General features: G+C 50.0%; 1 protein-coding gene across 2 annotated transcripts in view; it reads left to right on the top strand.

Annotated features, from left to right (window-relative positions):
- Nucleotides 1-11,162, top strand: part of LOC142302968 (uncharacterized) — a 324,150-nt gene extending 312,988 nt beyond the window's left edge. For both annotated transcript variants that reach the window (XM_075344072.1, XM_075344079.1), the window contains 2 exons: nucleotides 5,873-5,958; nucleotides 10,308-11,162. In XM_075344072.1, the coding sequence (XP_075200187.1) occupies nucleotides 5,873-5,958; nucleotides 10,308-10,497 (276 nt within the window). In that variant the 3' untranslated portion in view covers nucleotides 10,498-11,162. The remainder of the gene's footprint in view (nucleotides 1-5,872; nucleotides 5,959-10,307) is intronic.
- The last annotated feature ends 12,651 nt before the right edge of the window (nucleotides 11,163-23,813 follow it).

Genomic DNA, 23,813 nt, shown 5'->3' with positions numbered 1-23,813 from the left:
GACGTGCTGCAAATGTCTTGGCACTAGTGGGACTATAGCAAAGTCCATTAGCCACGTATAGGATGCCACTAGGTACACTGAGTGTTTGCTAGTATAATGGCTTAGTTATAATTAGTTGGAGTGTGCAACGCAGGCAGACGTGCTGCAAATGTCTTGGCACTAGTGGGACTATAGCAAAGTCCAATAGCCACGTATAGGATGCCACTAGGTACACTGAGTGTTTGCTAGTATAATGGCTTAGTTATAATGAGTTGGAGTGTGCAACGCAGGCAGATGCGCGCTGCAAATGTCTTGGCACTAGTGGGACTATAGCAAAGTCCAATAGCCACGTATAGGATGCCACTAGGTACACTGAGTGTTTGCTAGTATAATGGCTTAGTTATAATTAGTTGGAGTGTGCAACGCAGGCAGATGCGCGCTGCAAATGTCTTGGCACTAGTGGGACTATAGCAAAGTCCAATAGCCACGTATAGGATGCCACTAGGTACACTGAGTGTTTGCTAGTATAATGGCTTAGTTATAATTAGTTGGAGTGTGCAACGCAGGCAGACGTGCTGCAAATGTCTTGGCACTGGTGGGACTATAGCAAAGTCCAATAGCCACGTATAGGATGCCACTAGGTACACTGAGTGTTTGCTAGTATAATGGCTTAGTTATAATTAGTTGGAGTGTGCAACGCAGGCAGACGTGCTGCAAATGTCTTGGCACTAGTGGGACTATAGCAAAGTCCAATAGCCACGTATAGGATGCCACTAGGTACACTGAGTGTTTGCTAGTATAATGGCTTAGTTATAATTAGTTGGAGTGTGCAACGCAGGCAGACGTGCTGCAAATGTCTTGGCACTGGTGGGACTATAGCAAAGTCCAATAGCCACGTATAGGATGCCACTAGGTACACTGAGTGTTTGCTAGTATAATGGCTTAGTTATAATGAGTTGGAGTGTGCAACGCAGGCAGACGTGCTGCAAATGTCTTGGCACTAGTGGGACTATAGCAAAGTCCAATAGCCACGTATAGGATGCCACTAGGTACACTGAGTGTTTGCTAGTATAATGGCTTAGTTATAATTAGTTGGAGTGTGCAACGCAGGCAGATGCGCGCTGCAAATGTCTTGGCACTAGTGGGACTATAGCAAAGTCCAATAGCCACGTATAGGATGCCACTAGGTACACTGAGTGTTTGCTAGTATAATGGCTTAGTTATAATTAGTTGGAGTGTGCAACGCAGGCAGATGCGCGCTGCAAATGTCTTGGCACTAGTGGGACTATAGCAAAGTCCAATAGCCACGTATAGGATGCCACTAGGTACACTGAGTGTTTGCTAGTATAATGGCTTAGTTATAATTAGTTGGAGTGTGCAACGCAGGCAGACGTGCTGCAAATGTCTTGGCACTAGTGGGACTATAGCAAAGTCCAATAGCCACGTATAGGATGCCACTAGGTACACTGAGTGTTTGCTAGTATAATGGCTTAGTTATAATTAGTTGGAGTGTGCAACGCAGGCAGACGTGCTGCAAATGTCTTGGCACTGGTGGGACTATAGCAAAGTCCAATAGCCACGTATAGGATGCCACTAGGTACACTGAGTGTTTGCTAGTATAATGGCTTAGTTATAATTAGTTGGAGTGTGCAATGCAGGCAGATGCGCGCTGCAAATGTCTTGGCACTAGTGGGACTATAGCAAAGTCCAATAGCCACGTATAGGATGCCACTAGGTACACTGAGTGTTTGCTAGTATAATGGCTTAGTTATAATTAGTTGGAGTGTGCAACGCAGGCAGACGTGCTGCAAATGTCTTGGCACTAGTGGGACTATAGCAAAGTCCATTAGCCACGTATAGGATGCCACTAGGTACACTGAGTGTTTGCTAGTATAATGGCTTAGTTATAATTAGTTGGAGTGTGCAACGCAGGCAGACGTGCTGCAAATGTCTTGGCACTAGTGGGACTATAGCAAAGTCCAATAGCCACGTATAGGATGCCACTAGGTACACTGAGTGTTTGCTAGTATAATGGCTTAGTTATAATGAGTTGGAGTGTGCAACGCAGGCAGATGCGCGCTGCAAATGTCTTGGCACTAGTGGGACTATAGCAAAGTCCAATAGCCACGTATAGGATGCCACTAGGTACACTGAGTGTTTGCTAGTATAATGGCTTAGTTATAATTAGTTGGAGTGTGCAACGCAGGCAGATGCGCGCTGCAAATGTCTTGGCACTAGTGGGACTATAGCAAAGTCCAATAGCCACGTATAGGATGCCACTAGGTACACTGAGTGTTTGCTAGTATAATGGCTTAGTTATAATTAGTTGGAGTGTGCAACGCAGGCAGACGTGCTGCAAATGTCTTGGCACTGGTGGGACTATAGCAAAGTCCAATAGCCACGTATAGGATGCCACTAGGTACACTGAGTGTTTGCTAGTATAATGGCTTAGTTATAATTAGTTGGAGTGTGCAACGCAGGCAGACGTGCTGCAAATGTCTTGGCACTAGTGGGACTATAGCAAAGTCCAATAGCCACGTATAGGATGCCACTAGGTACACTGAGTGTTTGCTAGTATAATGGCTTAGTTATAATTAGTTGGAGTGTGCAACGCAGGCAGACGTGCTGCAAATGTCTTGGCACTAGTGGGACTATAGCAAAGTCCAATAGCCACGTATAGGATGCCACTAGGTACACTGAGTGTTTGCTAGTATAATGGCTTAGTTATAATTAGTTGGAGTGTGCAACGCAGGCAGACGTGCTGCAAATGTCTTGGCACTGGTGGGACTATAGCAAAGTCCAATAGCCACGTATAGGATGCCACTAGGTACACTGAGTGTTTGCTAGTATAATGGCTTAGTTATAATTAGTTGGAGTGTGCAACGCAGGCAGACGTGCTGCAAATGTCTTGGCACTGGTGGGACTATAGCAAAGTCCAATAGCCACGTATAGGATGCCACTAGGTACACTGAGTGTTTGCTAGTATAATGGCTTAGTTATAATTAGTTGGAGTGTGCAACGCAGGCAGATGCGCGCTGCAAATGTCTTGGCACTAGTGGGACTATAGCAAAGTCCAATAGCCACGTATAGGATGCCACTAGGTACACTGAGTGTTTGCTAGTATAATGGCTTAGTTATAATTAGTTGGAGTGTGCAACGCAGGCAGACGTGCTGCAAATGTCTTGGCACTAGTGGGACTATAGCAAAGTCCAATAGCCACGTATAGGATGCCACTAGGTACACTGAGTGTTTGCTAGTATAATGGCTTAGTTATAATTAGTTGGAGTGTGCAACGCAGGCAGACGTGCTGCAAATGTCTTGGCACTAGTGGGACTATAGCAAAGTCCAATAGCCACGTATAGGATGCCACTAGGTACACTGAGTGTGTGCTAGTATAATGGCTTAGTTATAATTAGTTGGAGTGTGCAATGCAGGCAGAGGTGCTGCAAATATCTTGGCACTAGTGGGACTATAGCAAAGTCCAATAGCCACGTATAGGATGCCACTAGGTACACTGAGTGTTTGCTAGTATAATGGCTTACTTATAATTAGTTGGAGTGTGCAACGCAGGGAGATGCGCGCTGCAAATGTCTTGGCACTAGTGGGACTATAGCAAAGTCCAATAGCCACGTATAGGATGCCACTAGGTACACTGAGTGTTTGCTAGTATAATGGCTTAGTTATAATTAGTTGGAGTGTGCAACGCAGGCAGATGCGCGCTGCAAATGTCTTGGCACTAGTGGGACTATAGCAAAGTCCAATAGCCACGTATAGGATGCCACTAGGTACACTGAGTGTTTGCTAGTATAATGGCTTAGTTATAATTAGTTGGAGTGTGCAACGCAGGCAGATGCGCGCTGCAAATGTCTTGGCACTAGTGGGACTATAGCAAAGTCCAATAGCCACGTATAGGATGCCACTAGGTACATTGAGTGTTTGCTAGTATAATGGCTTAGTTATAATGAGTTGGAGTGTGCAATGCAGGCAGACGTGCTGCAAATGTCTTGGCACTAGTGGGACTATAGCAAAGTCCAATAGCCACGTATAGGATGCCACTAGGTACACTGAGTGTTTGCTAGTATAATGGCTTAGTTATAATGAGTTGGAGTGTGCAATGCAGGCAGATGCGCTCTGCAAATGTCTTGGCACTAGTGGGACTATAGCAAAGTCCAATAGCCACGTTTAGGATGCCACTAGGTACACTGAGTGTTTGCTAGTATAATGGCTTACTTATAATGAGTTGGAGTGTGCAGAGGACAGGAGGGTACAGTGGCAGGGTTGTGGGGCTCTGGGTAGAGGAATGGAAGCCTGCCTTTCTATTCCCTCCTAATGGTGAAATGCAGCGAGGAAATCCCTGACCTTGGCTACACAGACGCTGTTGCTGTTTGCAGGACCTGTCACTTATGGCTCTGACCCTGCCGGTTTGAGCCCTTAAAAGGACTGCTATAAAGTGCTCTCCCTAAGCTGTCCAGCGCTGTGTATGGAGCGCATACAGCTGTATCAGCGATAGGACAAAGGACGGAACTGCGACAGTGATGTCTGACACCAAAGACGCAGAAGGCAGATAATGGCGTCCTGGAAGAAAATGTCCGGTTTTATAATGCAGGGACATGTGACATGGACATCCTATCACACATGCCGTTGCTTCTCTGGCTCAAAGTCCACTTAGCTGTGTGTGTGTCTGGGATTGGCTGACATGCTGGCCCGCCCCACTACACGCGCGCGCTTAGGGAAGGAAGACAAGAAAAAAAAAAAAAAATGGCGATCGCCATTATAGAAACAGCAGTGATCTGAATGCGCTGTTCACGCACACTATACACTGAAATGTCATAATAGTGTGATTCACAGAGTGACTTACACTATTACAGCAGAAACCAAGCTAAGATTTAGCTGTTTTTTGGCTGCTAGAACCGTTCTCGAACGTTTCTAGAACTATCGAGCTTTTGCAAAAAGCTCGAGTTCTAGTTCGATCTAGAACATGCCCCAAAATCACTCGAGCCTAGAACTGGAAAACCGCGAACCACGAACCGCGCTCAACTCTAGTCCTTAGACTCCTCAGGGCCAGAGGACGGGTCAGTGAATACAAATGTCTCGGCTGGTGAGCGCCACATTGATTCTGCTTTTTCGGTGCTTGTGGGACTCTCGCTGCGGAGCACCATGAAGGGTTCATTACCCCAGAAAGGCCCAGTTGTAGGATCAGTGCCAGCATGTCGCTGCTGGAACCATTTTGAAGACTTCCCCTTGCGGTCAGTGAATAGGACGGCTTGCACAGCCAGACGTCGTCATCCTGAGCCCGAGAGGCGCAATGTCAGCTGAGGGTTTGGTACAACTCTCTCCAGTGTGGACAACGCTCTGTGAGCTGCACACATCTCTGATAGTTTGTTACCATGTATCCGTCATTGGTCCGCTCACAGAGCGTTGCCCACACTGGACACAATTGTATCAACCTCTCTGCTGAGAACAGGTGCTGCCTGTAAATGGAAGAGTGCAGTCATTCACTGGTGGCAAGCTGAGGTCCTGAAATTGCTCAATAGAAGCAAAGCAGTATAAGGCCCTGTGCGCACGGTGCAGTTTTTGATGCATTTTTGATGCAGTTTATCGTGTAGTTTGCTGAACACATGTGCATGTCTATCCTTATTCCAGCAAAGTCTATGTGAATTCTAAAGCTCTGTGCACATGTTGCTTCTTTTTACCTTGCAGCTTTTGATGCAGAAAAAAGAAGCAGCGTCAATTATTGATCATTGAATTAATCAAAAAAATTCACCAAACACATGCATTTTTGGGTGCAGAAAATGTCTGCAGCGTGGGCACATACCCTAAAGCTCTATGTGCACAGCGCTCAGTCTGAGAAGCTGGACAATCCCTTTAACCCTTGCTCATATCTTGGTTTTAGGAGCTGATTAGGAGGAGTGGTGGCAGTTACTGGATCGGGCTACACAATAAAAACGGCTCCTGGGAGTGGCCGGACAGGAACATCAAGTGAGTGACCTCTGAAGACGTGCGTGACTGCAGCCAATAAGTCATTTTAGGCCTGTGCCATAGAGAAAAACCTCTACCTGACCGCTCCTGGTGCCATATCTGTGTATCTATACAACATATGGTCCTCAAGAAGGAAATGACCACAAAAGAAGTGGTGGATGATGGAGATCATAGGATGCCTCCCTGAGGGAACGTCACACCAGTTCTACACCTGGAATGATGCTGGAATGATGCTGGAGGACCCCTCTAGTCTTCACTCCAGGGGCAATAACACCTTGGCATTACATTGATTTGGTTGTGGGACCAGTGGGAGAATAAACTGTACAGATAGGGGGATGAAGATCAGTGGGGGAAAAAAGAGAATAATAGGTTAATAGGCTCTCACAGGCCATCATGGTAGAGAACAAAATGGCAATGGAGGCTGGAGTGGACGGCTGTCCTCCTCAGTCAGGAGTGCGGCTTTGGTCTTTGCTGCCATAATAGATGGAGATTAGTCTGGAAATTCAATAGGCAATGCCATAAATATGCCTTCATGAGAAAATACGCAATCAGTGGTGCAGCTATTTCATCAAAATGTCCCAGGAGCCATTTTCCACATGGCACCCCCAGGCTGCAATTTCCTTGTACTACTGTTAGCAGCCTGCAAGGCCCAAACCTGCTCCCATGGCTGCAGAGTCTCCAGACTTGTCTCCCATGGCTGCAGAGTCTCCAGACTTGTCTCCCATGGCTGCAGAGTCTCCAGACTTGTCTCCCATGGCTGCAGAGTCTCCAGACTTGTGTCCCATGGCTGCAAATTCTCCAGACTTGTCTCCTGTGGCTGCAGAGTCTCCAGACTTGTGTCCCATAGCTACAGAGTGTCCAGACATGTGTCTTATGGCTGCAGAGTCTCCAGACTTGTCTCCCATGGCTACAGAGTCTCCAGACCTGTCTTCCATGGCTGCAGAGTCTCCAGACTTGTCTTCCGTGGCTGCAGAGTCTCCGGACTTTTCTCCCGTGGCTGCACAGTCTCTGGACTTTTCTCCCGTGGCTGCAGAGTCTCCAGACTTGTCTCCCATGGCTGCAGAGTCTCCAGACTTGTCTCCCATGGCTGCAGAGTCTCCAGACTTGTCTCCCATGGCTGCAGAGTCTCCAGACTTGTCTCCCATGGCTGCAGAGTCTCCAGACTTGTCTCCCATGGCTGCAGAGTCTCCAGACTTGTCTCCCATGGCTGCACAGTCTCCAGACTTGTCTCCCATGGCTGAAGAGTCTCCAGACTTGTCTCCCATGGCTGCAGAGTCTCCAGACTTGTCTCCCATGGCTGAAGAGTCTCCAGACTTGTCTCCCATGGCTGCAGAGACTCCAGACTTGTCTCCCATGGCTGCAGAGTGTCCAGACTTGTCTCCCATGGCTGCAGAGTGTCCAGACTTGTCTCCCATGGCTGCAGAGTCTCCAGACTTGTCTCCCATGGCTTCACAGTCTCCAGACTTTTCTGCCATGGCTGAAGAGTCTCCACACTTGTCTCCCATGGTTGCAGAGTCTCCAGACTTGTCTCCCGTGGCTGTAATGTCTCCAGACTTGTCTCCCATGGATGCAGAGTCTCCAGACTTGTCTCCCGTGGCTGTAATGTCTCCAGACTTGTCTCCCGTGGATGCAGAGTCTCCAGACTTGTCTCCCGTGGCTGCAATGTCTCTAGACTTGTCTCCCATGGATGCAGAGTCTCCAGACTTGTCTCCCATGGCTGCATTGTATCTGGAATTCTCTCAATCAACCACATTAGGGATGACATTGGTTAGAAATTACACAGGAGCTGCCAGCAGCGGATCTTGATGATTTGTACAAGTGTATTCAGCAGCAGAACCTTCCTCAGATGCCATTAATAACCTCAGTGATAGCAGCCGAGGCTGGTGAGTTTCCATTTTTCACCATTTTACAGATCATTAGTGTCTTCATCTGATGATTTCCATCATGTCAAGGTGTTTCCTGCTTAGTGCAGTAATTTCCACATTGAGGAGTGTGTCAGTCTGGCACATTAGAGAGGCCTCTGCAGCTTGGCCTAGGACAGTGGTCACCTTAGTTTCCTGTTATGTTTAACTGCCCATGAGAGTATTAGTAACTGACTTCCTCTCTCCAACTGTCTATGGAAGTGACTAACTGCCTGTCCCTGGCTGTGCATAGAAGTGACTGACCGGCTGTCCCTGGCTGTCCATAAATGTGACTGACTGCCTGTCCCTGACTGTCCATAGAAGTGACTGACTGCCTGTCCCTGGCTGTCCATGGAACTGACTGATTGCCTGTCCCTGGCTGTCCATGGAAGTGACTGACTGCCTGTATCAAGCTTTCCATGGAAGTGACTGACTGCCTGTATCAAGCTTTCCATGGAAGTGATTGACTGACTGTCCCTGGCTCTCCATGAAAGTGATTGACTGCCTGCCCTTGACTGTCCATGGCAGTGACTGATCTGTCCTTGGTTGTCCATGGAATTGACTGACTGCCTTTTCCTGGCTGTGGATAGAAGTGACTGACTGCCTGTATCCAGCTTTCCATGGAAGTGACTGACTGACTGTCCCTGGCTCTCCATGGAAGTGACTGACTGCCTGTCCTTGACTGTCCATGGCAGGGACTGCCTGTCCCTGGCTGTCCATGGAAATTATTGACTGCCAGTCTCTGACTGTCCATGCAAGTGACTAACTGACTGTCTCTAGCTGTCCATAGAAGTGACTGACTGACTGTCCCTGGTTGTCCATGGAAGTGAGTAATTGCCTGTTCCGGGCTGTCAATGGAAGAGACTAACCACCTTTCTCCAGCTGTCCATGGAAATAAGTGACTTCCTGTCCTTGGCTGTCCATGGAAGTAACTGACTGACTGTTTCTGACTGTCCATGAAAGTGACTGCTTCTTCTCAGCTGTCCATAGAAGTGACTGACTGCCTGTCCCCAACTGTCCATGGAAGTGACTGACCGGCTGTCCATGGAAGTGAGTGATTGCCTGTCCTCGGCTGTCCATGGAAGTGACTGACCGGCTGTCCATGGAAGTGAGTGATTGCCTATCCTCGGCTGTCCATGGAAGTGACTGACCGGCTGTCCATTGAAGTGACTGACTGCCTGTACTCAGCTGTCCATGGAAGTGACTGTTTGTTCCTGGCTACAAATATATCAAAAAGACTAATCTGGACATCCAACGGGTGTGAACAGGTGCTAGTTGAAAACAAAATATAACTACAAAACACACACAGCTGCACTCTAGAATGCTAACAGTGAATAAGGGAACTCTGGTATTGCATTACTGCTATAGGAATATTTGAGAAAAGACCTCACATTGCAGTTGGTTATCGGGCTCACATGCATTGGCCAATACAAAAGGCAAGTATCTCTTTTCTCAAATATTCCTATAGCAGTAATGCAATAGCAGAGTTCACTTATTCATTGTTGGCATTCTAGAGTGCAGCTGTATGTGTTTATTTTGTTCCTGGCTGTCCATGGAAGTGACTGACCAGCTGTCCTCAGCTGTCCATGGAAGTGACTGTCCTCAACTGTCCATGGAAGTGACTGAATGCCTGTCTCGAGCTGTCCATGAAAGTGACTGATTGCCTGTCCCCAGCTGTTCATGGAAGTGACTGACTGTCCTCGACTGTCCATGAAAGTGACTGACCTCCTTTCCCTGGCTGTCCATGGAAGTGACTGACCGCTTGTTCCCAGCTGTTCATGGAAGAGACTGACCGCCTGTCCCTGGCTGTCAATGGAAGAGACTGACCGCCTGTCCTTGGCTGTCAATGGAAGAGACTGACCGCCTGTCCTTGGCTGTCAATGGAAGAGACTGACTGCCTGTACTCAGCTCGCTATCGAAGAGGCTGACCACCTGTCCTCGGCTGTCCATGGAAGAGACTGATTGCTTGTACTCGGCTCACCATGGAAGTGACTGACCGCTTGTCTCCGACTGACCACCTGTCCTCAGCTGTCCATGGAAGAGACTGATTGCCTGTGCTCGGTTCGCCATGGAAGTGACTGACCGCCTGTCCTCGACTGACCGCCTGTACTTAGCTGTCCATGGAAGTAATTGACCGGCTTGCTCAGCTGTCCATGGTAGTGACTGATTGCCTGTCCTCGATTGACCACCTGTCCTCAGCTGTCCATGGTAGTGACTGATTGCCTGTCCTTGGCTGTTCATGGAAGAGACTGACTGCCTGTGCTCTGTTCGCCATGGAAGTTACTGACCGCCTGTCCTCGATTGACCACCTGTCCTCAGCTGTCCATGGAAATGACTAGCTGTCTGTCCATATAACTGTTAGTAATAGGCAATCCCAGGTCCTCATCACTGTGGACACTTCTTCTTCTTGTCATTTTTTTCTCTTTATATTTTTCTCTCTTTACACAGGAGAGATTTTGAAACGAAGAGTCCTCAGATATGTGTGAAGGCGAGTCCTCTGCTGTCCCCGGAGAGGTGTAGTATCCCGCTGCCCTGGATCTGTGAGATGAGGACCATGGTGGCCACCGCCAGTCCGGAGGCTCTGCGCTGTATGGGCGAGAAGATGGGGATGATTGGAGAGAATCATCAGGAGCAGTGATTGACGCTGGGTTCGCGAAGGTCCTCCACATTGCCTATATATTGCCGATCATGTCACGCTGATCTGATTTCTCCATGTCACTGTGGTGGATGAATGTGGAACCGAGGATATCACCCATCTGGATTTCAGCAAAGGCTGATACATAAAGACCTGATAGATAAGTTGTGGGAAATGGGTGAATATTTTTATATTCAGCATCTCCCAACTTTCCACATTTTTCCCCAATACATCTACTGCATCGCTTATGGACATATATAATCTATGTGGACATGAGTCATGACATTTCCTCTAGCTTGCCTGTGGCTTTTCTGGTCTGCGGAATATATTGTATATTTCCCTCTGATCTAGACCTGATGGGTGGTTTCTAGGTCTCAGCAGGCCGGTCAGCGACCCTCCATGTCGAGAGATTCCTCCCACTCTTTCCCAAATATGGGACTATATGAGATAAAGGAATCACTCTGTAAAGATTCTCCAAGCTGTGGAAAGATTTATTACCCTTGTGCTACAAGAAATGGGAGTCTTTCTTCAGCCGCAGCCCTTTGCATTTCCACTCATGTCTTCTTGCAGGGCTGCCCTTGCATCCCATGTGTACCGCTCCTTCATTCCTCGCTGCTTTCCTGAACGTCTTATTCCGCATTAGAAAGTTAAAAAAATCCATAATAAAATTCTGAACAGATTAAATTGGTCTAGTAAATGTTTTGTGAGTTTATGCTTGAAACAAGAAGATGGACCTTTGTACCGGGCTTCCAGGGTTGCTGCTTCATCTCTGTGTTGTCTTTCCAGAGAATTCTCCATTTTCTTGTAAATGTTTTATTGTTTATGAAAGTTAATTATAGTATAGTATAAAAAGTTTATTTCTGTCTGTCCAGGAGATGAGAGGGGCAGCTGTTCTGAAGGAGGTTAATTACTCCAGTAATGTTGGGTCACGTGGGGCAGTTGCTCCGGGCCGCTCAGAGGGCCCACCCGTAGCATTCACCACTCTTCACTCTATCAATAAGCGTAGCATGCTCTGCAGTACAGAAGGTAGACATGAATGGGGCATCATACAGGGTGAAGGCCAATACACAGTGTGGAGGCCATCATACAGTATGGTGACTACTGTGGGAGCATTATTCAGTCTTAGGGCCACAGCGGGGATCATTATGTGATGCCCTGGCAAAGCCAGGTTGTCACAGAAAGAGTTAATCCTCCTTGGTAATCTGATCTCACACCGGTGCAACAGGACAAACCACAACCCCCAGTGTAAGAGAAAAGCAGAGCAGAGGGGAGGGGCTGGAGCAGAGTGTTTGGAGAGACAGAGAGAAGAGAAGCCTGGAGTTGTAGCTCCCAGGCTGAAAGTGAAGCGTGCTCCGAGAGGGCCGGGACAGGCCGTAGTGAGGAAGGGGCCAGAGGTAGCCGGAGCAGGGTAGTGGCCCCTCGGTACCTAGGGTGACCCGGATCGCTACAGGGGAGTGGATTCCCCGTTCCCGGCTGAGAAGAAAGAGGAAGAGAGTGGAGAGAAAGGCACCTGGCTGCAGGGAAAGAACAGGAGCTGCTGCACCGTGTGTGGGACACTAACACCCCCGTACCGAAGGCTGCGGACACCGGCAATTCCTAGTTTACCAGTGACTCCGTGTGAATTACTTGTGAGTACGCCCGTGCCCTTGGGCACCGCACCGCAGCACTGCGCCCTGCTCCCTGCTTACCCCAGCACCGGGCCCCGGGACAGCCAACCCCCTACCCACGGAGGAGAGAAATAACATCTAGCTGCTCCATACCATCGCTCCCGGGATCCCCGTCCAGAGCAGCGGTGGTGTCACAACCTCACCACAACCGTGGGTGGCGTCACGGACAATAAACAATAAATCTCCCTTACCAAATCCCCTTTTACTGTGGAGCCTGGGATCACAGACCGGGTCACGCCACCGTGATACCCACAGAAGTGACCCCGTGGCCCGGATCTGAGTACCCCCTGGTCCCCGGGCGACACATTTGGCGTCACGAACAGGATCAAACCCATCCAGTTACCTGGAGGAAGTGCGCCTTGTTCTGGACTGTCAGCGGTACTCCGCTGCAAATATTTTGAAAGTCGCCATCTTTTCCGCCATTTTGGGAGTGAAAATATCCCGCCCAGTGCCTTCTTCCCCAAGCGGTGGGCGCGAAAAAGAGGCTTCGTCCCCTGAGAACGCGGGCGGAAGTGAAGTTCCGGAGGACCGGAAGCGAATGGAAAACTTTAAAAGTTGCTAGAAGGACTGCTCCCGAGTACCAAGGGGGAGCAGGAGGAAGGAACCGCAGTTCATGTGACCAGGACTGTAAAGGCAGGGACGCCAGGACTTTGCCTAATTCCGTTCCTGGACAAGCAGTAGCCGTAACCCCGATGACATCTTACCCGGCTATGGCAGTCCGCCCAGCCGCCACGGTGATGACGTCGGCTCCGGCAGTCCGCCCGGCCGCAACGGAGGTGGCAACCGATTGGAAGTCTGCCCCAGATGTGGCGCCAGCCGCTCCCAGGTACCCCGTCACGGCTGTGGAGCAGCCGGAGTGCACCTGCAGGGAGGAGGAGCAGGCTAGTGAGAGATGGAGCCCTCGGCAGTTAGCGAGGCTGGTTGTAGCCGGCGCCGAGGGCATCCAAGTGGGCCTGGCTTCTGAGCAGGAGGCAGAGCACGGAACCCGTGCCCCGTACTGGGAGTGGCGGCAGTGGCAGTGGTAGTGGAGCATGGACGGCTACCCACAAGTTAAAAAGTTGACTGTTTTATGGACTGTCACCCCTGTTGAGCGCCCTCAAGTTCAGGAGGAGGCCATCTGCACAGCAGGTGGGGGCGGCAGAACAGTTTAGAGTTAAGAAAACGTACCTCCCGATGTGGGAAGATGTATGATTGTAATGTGTTTATTTTTCCTTTTTCCAGTTTTAATAAATGTTGGTGGCCAGACGGCCCGAGGACGGGCCGTGTTTTACCAAGGGGGTGTGTGACGCACTGGCAAAGCCAGGTTGTCACAGAAAGAGTTAATCCTCCTTGGTAATCTGATCTCCCACCGGTGCAGCAGGACAAACCACAGCCCCCAGTGTAAGAGAAAAGCAGAGCAGAGGGGAGGGGCTGGAGCAGAGTGTTTGGAGAGACAGAGAGAAGAGAAGCCTGGAGTTGTAGCTCCCAGGCTGAAAGTGAAGCGTGCTCCGAGAGAGCCGGGACAGGCCGTAGTGAGGAAGGGGCCAGAGGTAGCCGGAGCAGGGTAGTGGCCCCTCGGTACCTAGGGTGACCCGGATCGCTACAGGGGAGTGGATTCCCCGTTCCCGGCTGAGGAGAAAGAGGAAGAGAGTGGAGAGAAAGGCACCTGGCTGCAGGGAAAGAACAGGAGCTGCTGCACCGTGTGTGGGACACTAACACCCCCGTACCGAAGGATGCGGACACCGGCAATTCCTAGTTTACCAGTGACTCCGTGTGAATTACTTGTGAGTACGCCCGTGCCCTTGGGCACCGCACCGCAGCACTGCGCCCTGCTCCCTGCTTACCCCATCACTGGGCCCCGGGACAGCCAACCCCCTACCCACGGAGGAGAGAAATAACATCTAGCTGCTCCATACCATCGCTCCCGGGATCCCCGTCCAGAGCAGCGGTGGTGTCACAACCTCACCACAACCGTGGGTGGCATCACGGACAATAAACAATAAATCTCCCTTACCAAATCCCCTTTTACTGTGGAGCCTGGGATCACAGACCGGGTCACGCCACCGTGATACCCACAGAAGTGACCCCGTGGCCCGGATCTGAATACCCCCTGGTCCCCGGGCGACACAATTATACAGTGTAGGAAAATCATACAGTGTGGGGGATATCGTAGCAGCCATCATACAATGTGGGGGCCACCATAGGACACATCATCCAATGTGGGAGCCACTGTAGCAGTCATTACGCAGTGTGAGTGCCACCATAGGAGACATCATCCAATATGGTAGCCACCATAGCAGCCTTCATACAATGTGGGAGCCATCATCAAATGTGGGGGCCACCATAGGAGACACCATCCAATGTGTGAGCCACTTTAGCAGCCATTACGCAGTGTGAGTGCCACCATAGGAGACATCATCCAATATGGTAGACACCATAGCAGCCTTCATACAATGTGAGAGACACTGTAGTAGCCATAATACAGTGTAGGGACCATCGCAGCAGCCATCATACAGTGTGGAAGCCACCGTAGCAACCATCATACAGTGTGGGGGCCATCACAGCAGCATGTGTTCAACAAATCTCTTTTAAAGAGATTTGTGGGTGCAGGAACCTCTCTTCCTGCCCCTCTATGTCCAGTTTTGGTTAACAGTTTCTTGGCATTTGAGATGTCTGGAATCATTGACTCCCAGTTGGTTCGTCATTCTCTACAGTATCTGGTGCACTGGGGGGATTATGGTGTGGAGGAGAGGACTTGGGTGCCAGCATCAGTTATTCATGTGTGACGCCCTGGGCAAGCCAGGGGTCACAGGTAATGACATCACCGCACCCTACACCCCGGTTAGGTACACCTAAGCTAGACCAGAAATCCTTGTTGCCTTCCTCCAGGGGCTGATGTCCACACCAGGGGGTGGGCCAGGCGGTTGGCTCCGCCCACCAACGAGTTCACAGTCCTGGAGGCGGGAAAACCAGGCAGAAGAGTTTTGAAGTTGGAGTTGAGTGGTAGAGGAGCAAGTGAGAGGAGTGGGAGTGAAGCTAGGAAAGTAGTAAAAAAGCAGCCTGAAGTTGGTCCGGGTGTGTGCCCCGGACAGGGAAAGCAAGGTTAGCAGACGGCGGTGACCGTCTGCAGGAGTGGCCTATCGGAGGTGCCGTAAGGACCGTGGACGGGTGGTGGCCCGGCGGTACCGGACCGGTACACAAGGAGAAGCCAGCACCATTGGCAGGGGCCTTTCGGATCCCGGCAAGGCTAGGAGTCGCTGTGAATTTGCCAAATCTGTCAGTGAAGGGGACCTCCAGGTCTCCAAACAACTAAGTCCCGATTGAAGGCAACCGTCCAACCGTATGAGAGAGACACCGCCACCGCCAAGGCACCAGTTTCTCAGGGCCAGCGCCTGCGGGCAAAGAGGGGCTCCTCCGGCCCATATCCAAGCCGGGGAGCGGGTTACCGGTGGGAACCCATCGCTACCAACATTACACAAGGTGCAGGGAAAGAGACAGTCACCGTTAACTACCGGGGAAAAGCAACAGCAGCCGTCCGTGGGAACCGTCTTTCCAGCCGTGTGTTTTACCGAGAACTGTGTCACCGTCTCAGGCTGAGTGAGTACCACCGAGCAGCAGAGGCCGCAGAAGCAGCGGCAGCCGGACCCGAGCAGTGGGAGAGCGCAGCGTCCCCTCCTCCGCCCGCGACAACTTGGCGTCACGAACAGGATCTTACCGCTCTGCCGTCTGGTAGAGGTGCGCCTTGTTACCGCCGGAGGTGTCCGACTGAAAAATTTCCGAAGCCGCCATCTTTGGCGCGAGAAGTTCCCGCTCGAGCGTCTCCTCGAGTAGTGGAGGCGCGAAGGCCAAAATCCCGCCCCGATAGAGGAGGAGCCGGGAAGAGGCTAAGGGGGATGAAATGGCGACTGGTCGCATGTAGCCGCGGCTATAAAAGCAGAGACGCCAGGACTCTGCAGCAATACTGGGTTCCTGGAAGGCACGATTGCCAAGATGTACAGTCTGACCGCCAACGAGGACGCTCCCGCACCTGGCACGGCGATGTGACTGAGAGGCCGGACTGCCCCGTTGAGTAACTGTCTGCAGGCCCATATGCAGCTCCTCCTGGAGGAGTGGGAGACCGACATGGCGGACGTAGTGGCTGCTATGCGGAGACGCGAGATGGAAGAGGATTTGGAGTAGCGGGTAGGAGACCCACGCCCCTGTATTCCCGAGGGATCGGCCACTGAGGCTGAGGAGCCCGGCCCGCATCCGCTCACTCTGCCTCTCTCCCCGCCACCCGTGTTAGCTGCTACCGCCCCGCCACTAGGCCCGCTGCCACCGCAACCGGTAGCGATACCCTGCCAATCCGCCCTGGCGGATCCACCGGCTTCAGACGCCCAGGACGTTCCTGAATCCCTCCCGGGGGAACCGCTAGGACCGCGGCCCCTTAACAAAAATGTGCCAGAAGTCCCAGCAGTGATTGCGCCAGACCCCGAGCCCGGGACCGTGGCATGGATGAAGGCCCGGGTGATTAAATTTCTCCAGCGTCAGCAGGATCAGATCTTCCGGATGATGGAGCAGTGGACCAACGAGGTGGAGATGCTGATTGCAACTGCCCCGATGTACAGGGGGGAACAGATGTAACAGAGTCGACTGGTGACCCACGTCCCTATGTCCTACCAGGATCGGCCGCTGCGGCTGAGGGGCCCGGCCTAGTTTCGACCTATGCATCACCCTTGCCGTTACTTATGGGGCGCCTCGGTGTAAACTCGCCTGACCTGCTGCCCCGTGCTACTGCAGAAGGATCTGATGTGCTGGATGCTGAAGGCCAGGAAGCTGCGGCAGCTGGCGGCAATCCGCCTGACGCAGATGCAAGTGATGGTGACTCCAGTGACTCCAGCTCTGGTGCTGAACCCGCCCTTGAAGGTGAGGAGGCAAGTGAGCGTCTCCGCTATGTGGGAGAACCGGTAGTTTATTACACCGCGCGTAATGGTGGGAATAGATACCGGGCGCCCATGTCACAGCAAGCCTGTCACTGCATGTTTGATATGCTGGTGGCAGAGGACCCAATAGACACAGAAGAGTCACAGTAAAGGCAGCGGGATACCGTTGTCACAGTCCCCGTTGGGACCACCATGTGTGTTAAAAGTTTTAAAGGTTTTGAAAGTTATGAGAAAATGATAAGTGATCAACTGAGGAAGTCATCTGATTGAACCGTGATTGAACCGGTCGTTGCCGGCACCGTTGTCCCCATGGGGACCGTTTAAGGTTGCGTAAGGGCCTCCTTACGGACAAGCCCGTGAACTTGCAGGGCAACCACAAACGTTAGTGGCTTGTAAATATGTTGTTGTTGCAGCTTCCACCGTTATCGCCTCCGGAGAGGCAGATTGGAGGGAGGGCCCGCAGTGGAGCAGGCTGGGGCCCAGCCACCACCGGAACCGGTGGCTATCCTCTGGGGGTTCCAGGGGCTCCCCATGGACGTGGGTCCCCTGGAAAGGACAGATCCCGCTCGGGTAACTTGGTGCTGGACTGGGGTCAAGGGGTGCTGCCTGTTTCTTAGGGGCAGCATCAGGGCCAGGTTGCTTGGGTGGGAGAGAGCGGAAGCCGTAACCGTTTACTGTTTGCAACGTTTAAGAAAAGTGCCTCCCGTTGTGGGATGATGTTAATATGATTGTATGTGTTACCGTTTTTTATCTTTTTCAGAAAAATAAAACCGGCGTTGGATGGGCAGCCCGCGGGCGGTCTGCATTTTGCTAAGGGGGAATGTGACGCCCTGGGCAAGCCAGGGGTCACAGGTAATGACATCACCACACCCTACACCCCGGTTAGGTACACCTAAGCTAGACCAGAAATCCTTGTTGCCTTCCTCCAGGGGCTGATGTCCACACCAGGGGGTGGGCCAGGCGGTTGGCTCCGCCCACCAAGGAGTTCACAGTCCTGGAGGCGGGAAAACCAGGCAGAAGAGTTTTGAAGTTGGAGTTGAGTCGTAGAGGAGCAAGTGAGAGGAGTGGGAGTGAAGCTAGGAAAGTAGTAAAAGAGCAGCCTGAAGTTGGTCCGGGTGTGTACCCCGGACAGGGACAGCAAGGTTAGCAGACGGCGGTGACCGTCTTCAGGAGTGGCCTATCGGAGGTGCCATAAGGACCGTGGATGGGTGGTGGCCCGGCGGTACCGGACCGGTACACAAGGAGAAGCCAGCACCATTGGCAGGGGCCTTTCGGATCCCGGCAAGGCTAGGAGTCGCCGTGAATTTGCCAAATCCGTCAGTGAAGGGGACCTCCGGGTCTCCAAACAACTAAGTCCCGATTGAAGGCAACCATCCAACCGTATGAGAGAGACACCGCCACCGCCAAGGCACCAGTTTCTCAGGGCCAACGCCTGCGGGCAAAGAGGGGCTCCTCCGGCCCATATCCAAGTCGGGGAGCGGGTTACCGGTGGGAACCCATCGCTACTAACATTATACAAGGTGCAGGGAAAGAGACAGTCACCGTTAACTACCGGGGAAAAGCAACAGCAGCCGTCCGTGGGAACCGTCTTTCCAGCCGTGTGTTTTACCGAGAACTGTGTCACCGTCTCAGGCTGAGTGAGTACCAGCGTGCCGTGAGGCACAGCGCTGCCCCCCCCGCGACCCTGCACCTCACCAGGCCCCGCACCTGGCCTGCCATCCCTCATCCTCCACCCCATCACTGGGCCCCGGGACAACCAACCCCTACCCACGGAGGGGAGAACTAACAACTCTGCTGCTCCCTGTCACCGCTCCCGGGATCCCCATACAGAGCAGCGGTGGTGTCCACACAATCACCACAACCGTGGGTGGCGTCACGGACAATAAATCCCCAAAACCAATCCCCTTTTCACTCACGGGCGAGGAGCGCCGCTCGAGTCCCCGGGATCCGGCCCATCGCTCGAGCCACCGAGCAGCAGAGGCCGCAGCAGCAGCGGCAGCCGGACCCGAGCAGTGGGAGAGCGCAGCGTCCCCTCCTCTGCCCGCGACACATGCAGAGCATTTTTGTCAGGGCTTTTCATTGCCGCCATCCTAAGAAACCGGTATTAGTGGTCCCGAGGGTCCAGATGTCCCTTGTAGAAGGAGAGGTACTGTCATTCGGTGTTCAGCTTTTCACTCTCTTGGTGTCATGGCAGCATCGGACTCTATGCACACCATAAAGTCTGACAAAGAACCTGAGCTCTCGTAGTTGCTTAGCCTGACTCGGGCATTGGCTGTTTTAGCTTCACTGCTCTCCAGTCCAGCAGGAGTTAATTCCTGCTGGCTTTATGAACTGCTATTAGGAGCTCAGACTACTTTGACCACTCACAGCCTCCTTCACTCTTTATAAGGTACTGGATCCAGTTGCTCCTCGCCGAATATAGCTCAGCATTGCTTCAGCGATACTGGTCCTTCTTTTAGTGATCCAGAGCCTGGTGATCTATGGTGTGGTTTGCTCAGTGGTGTGGAAATATCCCTCTTGATAGTTTATTTCCTCCCTGTGTTTTATGTCTTCCTGGGAACCTATTGTTTCTCCCTTCTGTCTGATTGCAGTGTGCATGTGTTTTGGTTTTTCTTCTTTCTGTGGTATTTGTGGGGTTTGCTTCGCAGGTCCCTGCCCTCTCCTGTGGTGGAGGAGAGGGGGTGTTAGCTCAGGGTTTGGACAGGAGTTAGGGTAATGCTGTCAGTCTAGACGTGCCTACTATCAAGCCTACCTCTGGGATAAGGGACAGTGCAGGGTCTTAAGTCTGAGGGCCAATTTAGAGGTACCTGCTTTAGTTAACTCGACACTCCTGTATCATCATGCTTTGGGGTTGTGTTGCAGACAATGGCACTGAGAACAATTCCTAGGTAGAGGCAAGAATGGATTCAATTAAATTGCAATATATTCTTGATTCAAACATAATAGCATCTGGGAAAAATCTGAAGTTAAAAAGAGGAGAAGAGAGGATGGCTTTTACAAATAGATAATGATAAGCACGTCAAAATCCACAATAGACGACCTCATAATGTTCAAGCTGAAGATTTTACAATGGCCTCAGTCACCTGAGTCACCTGATCTGAACATCAGTGAAAATCTGTGGCTAGAGCTCAAAAGAGCAGAACATGCAAGACAAGCCAGGAATCACACAGAACTGGAAGATGAGCCAGGAATCTCACAGAACTGGAAGATGAGCCAGGAATCTCACAGAACTGGAAGATGAGCCAGGAATCACACAGAACTGGAAGATGAGCCAGGAATCTCACAGAACTGGAAGATGAGCCAGGAATCTCACAGAACTGGAAGATGAGCAAGGAATCTCACAGAACTGGAAGATGAGCCAGAAATCTCACAGAACTGGAAGACATCTCCAAGGAAGAGCAGTGCATGCAAGACAAGCCAGGAATCTCACAGAACTGGAAGACGAGCTAGGAATCTCACAGAACTGGAATACGTCTCCAAGGAAGAGCAGATCATGCAAGACGAGCCAGGAATCTCACAGAACTGGAAGAGGTCTCCAAGGAAGAGCAGTGCATGCAAGACAAGCCTGGAATCTCATAGAACCTGAAGACGTCTCCAAGGAAGAGCAGTGCCTGCAAGATGAGCCAGGAATCTTACAGAACTACAGGACTTCTCCAAGGAAGAACAGTGTTTGCAAGACGAGCCAGGAATCTCAAACAACTGGAAGAGGAGGCAGGAATCTCACAGAACTGGAAGACTTCTCCTAGAAAGAGCAATGCATGCAAGACAAGCCAGAAATCTCACAAAACTGGAAAGCTTTTCCTAGTAAGAGCAGTGCATGCAAAACAAGCCAGGAATCTCACAGAACTGGAAGATGTCTCCACGGAAGAGCAGTGTTTGCAAGGTGAGCCAGGAATCTCAAAGAACTGGAAGATAAAGCAGGAATCTCACAGAACTGGAAGATGAGCCAGGAATCACACAGACCTGAAAAACTTTTCCTAGGAAGAGCAGTGCATGCAAGAAGAGCCAGGAATCTCACAGAACTGGAAGATGTCTCCAAGGAAGAGTTGTGTTTGCAAGATGAGCAAGGAATCTCACAGAACTGGAAGACTTGTCTATGGAAGAATGAATGAAAATCCCTCAGACAAGAACTGAAAGACTCTTGGCTGCTACAAAAGGCGTTTACAAGCTGTGATACATTTGAAAAAGTGGTGCGACTAGATACTAACCATGCAGGGTGCCCAAATTTTTGCATTGGCCCATTTTCCTTTTTGTTATTTTTAAAATGTCATAGATGTAAATGTTTGTTTCCTCTTAAAATAGAAAGGAAATGTGTTATCTTTACTTTCTGCCTTTTAGAGATCATTCATCTTCTATTTGCTAATCTGTTCATAATAACAGTAACTTTGGTCAGGGGTGCCCAAACTTTTGCATGCCAGTGTATATGGGAGATATTATACCTGGATTACTACAGCACCGCTAGCTCTACACTCGTTTCAGCTTTTTTCTGGTGGAGATCCAGAAGTTAAAGGCCAGCCAATGAATATGCCCCATACATGGTGTCCGTGTATAACTCAGATGCTGATTGGTGCATGCAATGCTGATCTGGATAGGCGGTTAGTCACTCCAAAGGCGTCACAGAATGGGGAAGACCGTGAAGCAACGGAGACGCCCACAAGAACAAATAATTTACATGTAACCAAGACAATCCCACCATAAATAAGAAAGACCCCAATGGAGACAGCAAGAGATGAACAGCCAGTGCGCATGCGCACCATTGAATCGACAGGGGATCCCGGGACTTCAGAACATCGCCGTAATCCATGCAATATAAACACCCAATAATATCATAACGGCAGAGAACAGGAGCAGCAATGAAATACATGGAAAGAGACTTAGTACACAGGGAGGAAAATAAGGATTGGATCCTCTGCTGATTTTGCAGTTTTCTCTACACAGATTGGAGCCGGCTGTAATTATTATCGTAGGTAACTTCACCTGTGACAGAATAAAACAAAATCCAGAAAATCCCATTGTATGAATTATAAATGATTATTTGCATTTTATTGCATGAAATAAGTATGTGATCACAGACCTGATATTTCTTTCATTAAGAAGCTCCTACTCTGCACTTTGTGACCCCCGCCCCCCATAAACGTGCGTCGGGGTGGAGGGACTTGAGATATAACCGTATATATAGAGGCAATTACTTTATCGTACTTGGGAAGTTTATCTTGTTCATCATACCTGGCAACTTGTGTTACGATCTGCTGCTATAAAATGTCACATTCCCCCCAACACACACACACACACACACACACACAGCCATTGGGTATTTTTTCCCTTTTAAAGGTTCATTGCTGCCATCTAATGGCCACAATTGATATAACAGCTCACATTACTTATTACTGTTGGAGGTTTTGTTAGGACCAGTAATTACCTCTTTTATACAAGAATATAACATACTGTATGCACTTTATATACTGTGTCATGTAAAACTCTTGAAGGGTCCTTACCCCCCTCCCCACCATCAGCCATAGATTGTCATGACGATTATCTGATCGGCCTGAAAGTTTAGTAATTTACGACTCAGGTGATGGTAGAGCTACAGCCAAAGGATGCATAGAAAATACATCTCTTTGATCTGTTGGAGGGAAATCTTCTAATACAGTTTTTTACATGGCCCGTTAATGCTAGAAAAATGAAAAACATATTGCCAGAATCTCTGTGGAGCGCTGAACCCAGTGCACCGTTTAGCTTTACTAGGAGATTGCTGGTATCACGACAAATTAGTATTGGCCAGTAAAATCATGCTAGATGCGTTGTTTGGTATCTATGTAAATGTAAAATCCAGATATAAAATCTGACGCTAATATCTTTCACCTGTGTGGCCCAAGGGCAAAGATATGTGAAAAGCTAGAATTACAGAACTTTGTGACAATCTTGACACAGCCCACAATAGACTGTAAAATGAGGTCACAGAGAAGGGGGGTTACCTGAGGGCATAAGAGCAATTAGCTCCTTGCTGGGGGGAGTCAGTATTAGAAGGCATCAGTAAGGGGTGATGCTGGCCATCTTTCTACCATCTTCTTCTCTTGGAGCCCCTCCCTCCCTAAGTTTGGACGTCACATCTATGGCACGAGTTTAGTAAGTTTCACGGTTTTACCTTTTATTTTATGTAACTTTCTATACTGTATTTGTGTTGTTCCCTTTTGTAAATTCTTGTATATTTTTTAAACACTGCCTATTTTCGGATTATATAATATATAAAATTTAATAGTTTGTTTCCTCCTGTTCTATATACAAACCCAAACTCGTCCGAAAAGCCTTCTGCTATCTGTAACGGGTGTCCGAACCACCTGTAGAAAGTTTCGGTTGTGGCAGCGGAATTATTCTTGCATAGAATTATTGGGGTGCTATCATTAAGGGTACCGAGGTATATATACAGTATATTCCATTAGCGGGAATCGGTGATATATGCATTTACCCTTGCTGTGAGACCTCCAATATTTGGCATTATTAGCTCAGCAGCCTCATTTTGTTCATTGTCCTGCAGTACCAAAAGTGGCCTGCAGACAAGAGGGGTGCTAGAGAGTAGCCATGTTCATGACAAATTAGTGAACCGCTGCGGGATATCTGAGTGACTCCCCCGGCTGTTTGTGACATACTATATCTATTTACCTCATATTATTTATTATTTACCTCATATTATGACATTTATTATATAGCTAGCTGTAGTACCTGTCGTTGCCCGGGATAGTAGCTGTCTCTC

This window comes from Anomaloglossus baeobatrachus, chromosome 1 (assembly GCF_048569485.1).
Source record: "Anomaloglossus baeobatrachus isolate aAnoBae1 chromosome 1, aAnoBae1.hap1, whole genome shotgun sequence".
NCBI classification, from domain to species: Eukaryota; Metazoa; Chordata; class Amphibia; order Anura; family Aromobatidae; genus Anomaloglossus; species Anomaloglossus baeobatrachus.
Note: the sequence above shows the minus strand (reverse complement) of the source record. Positions and strands in the feature narration are given on the sequence as shown.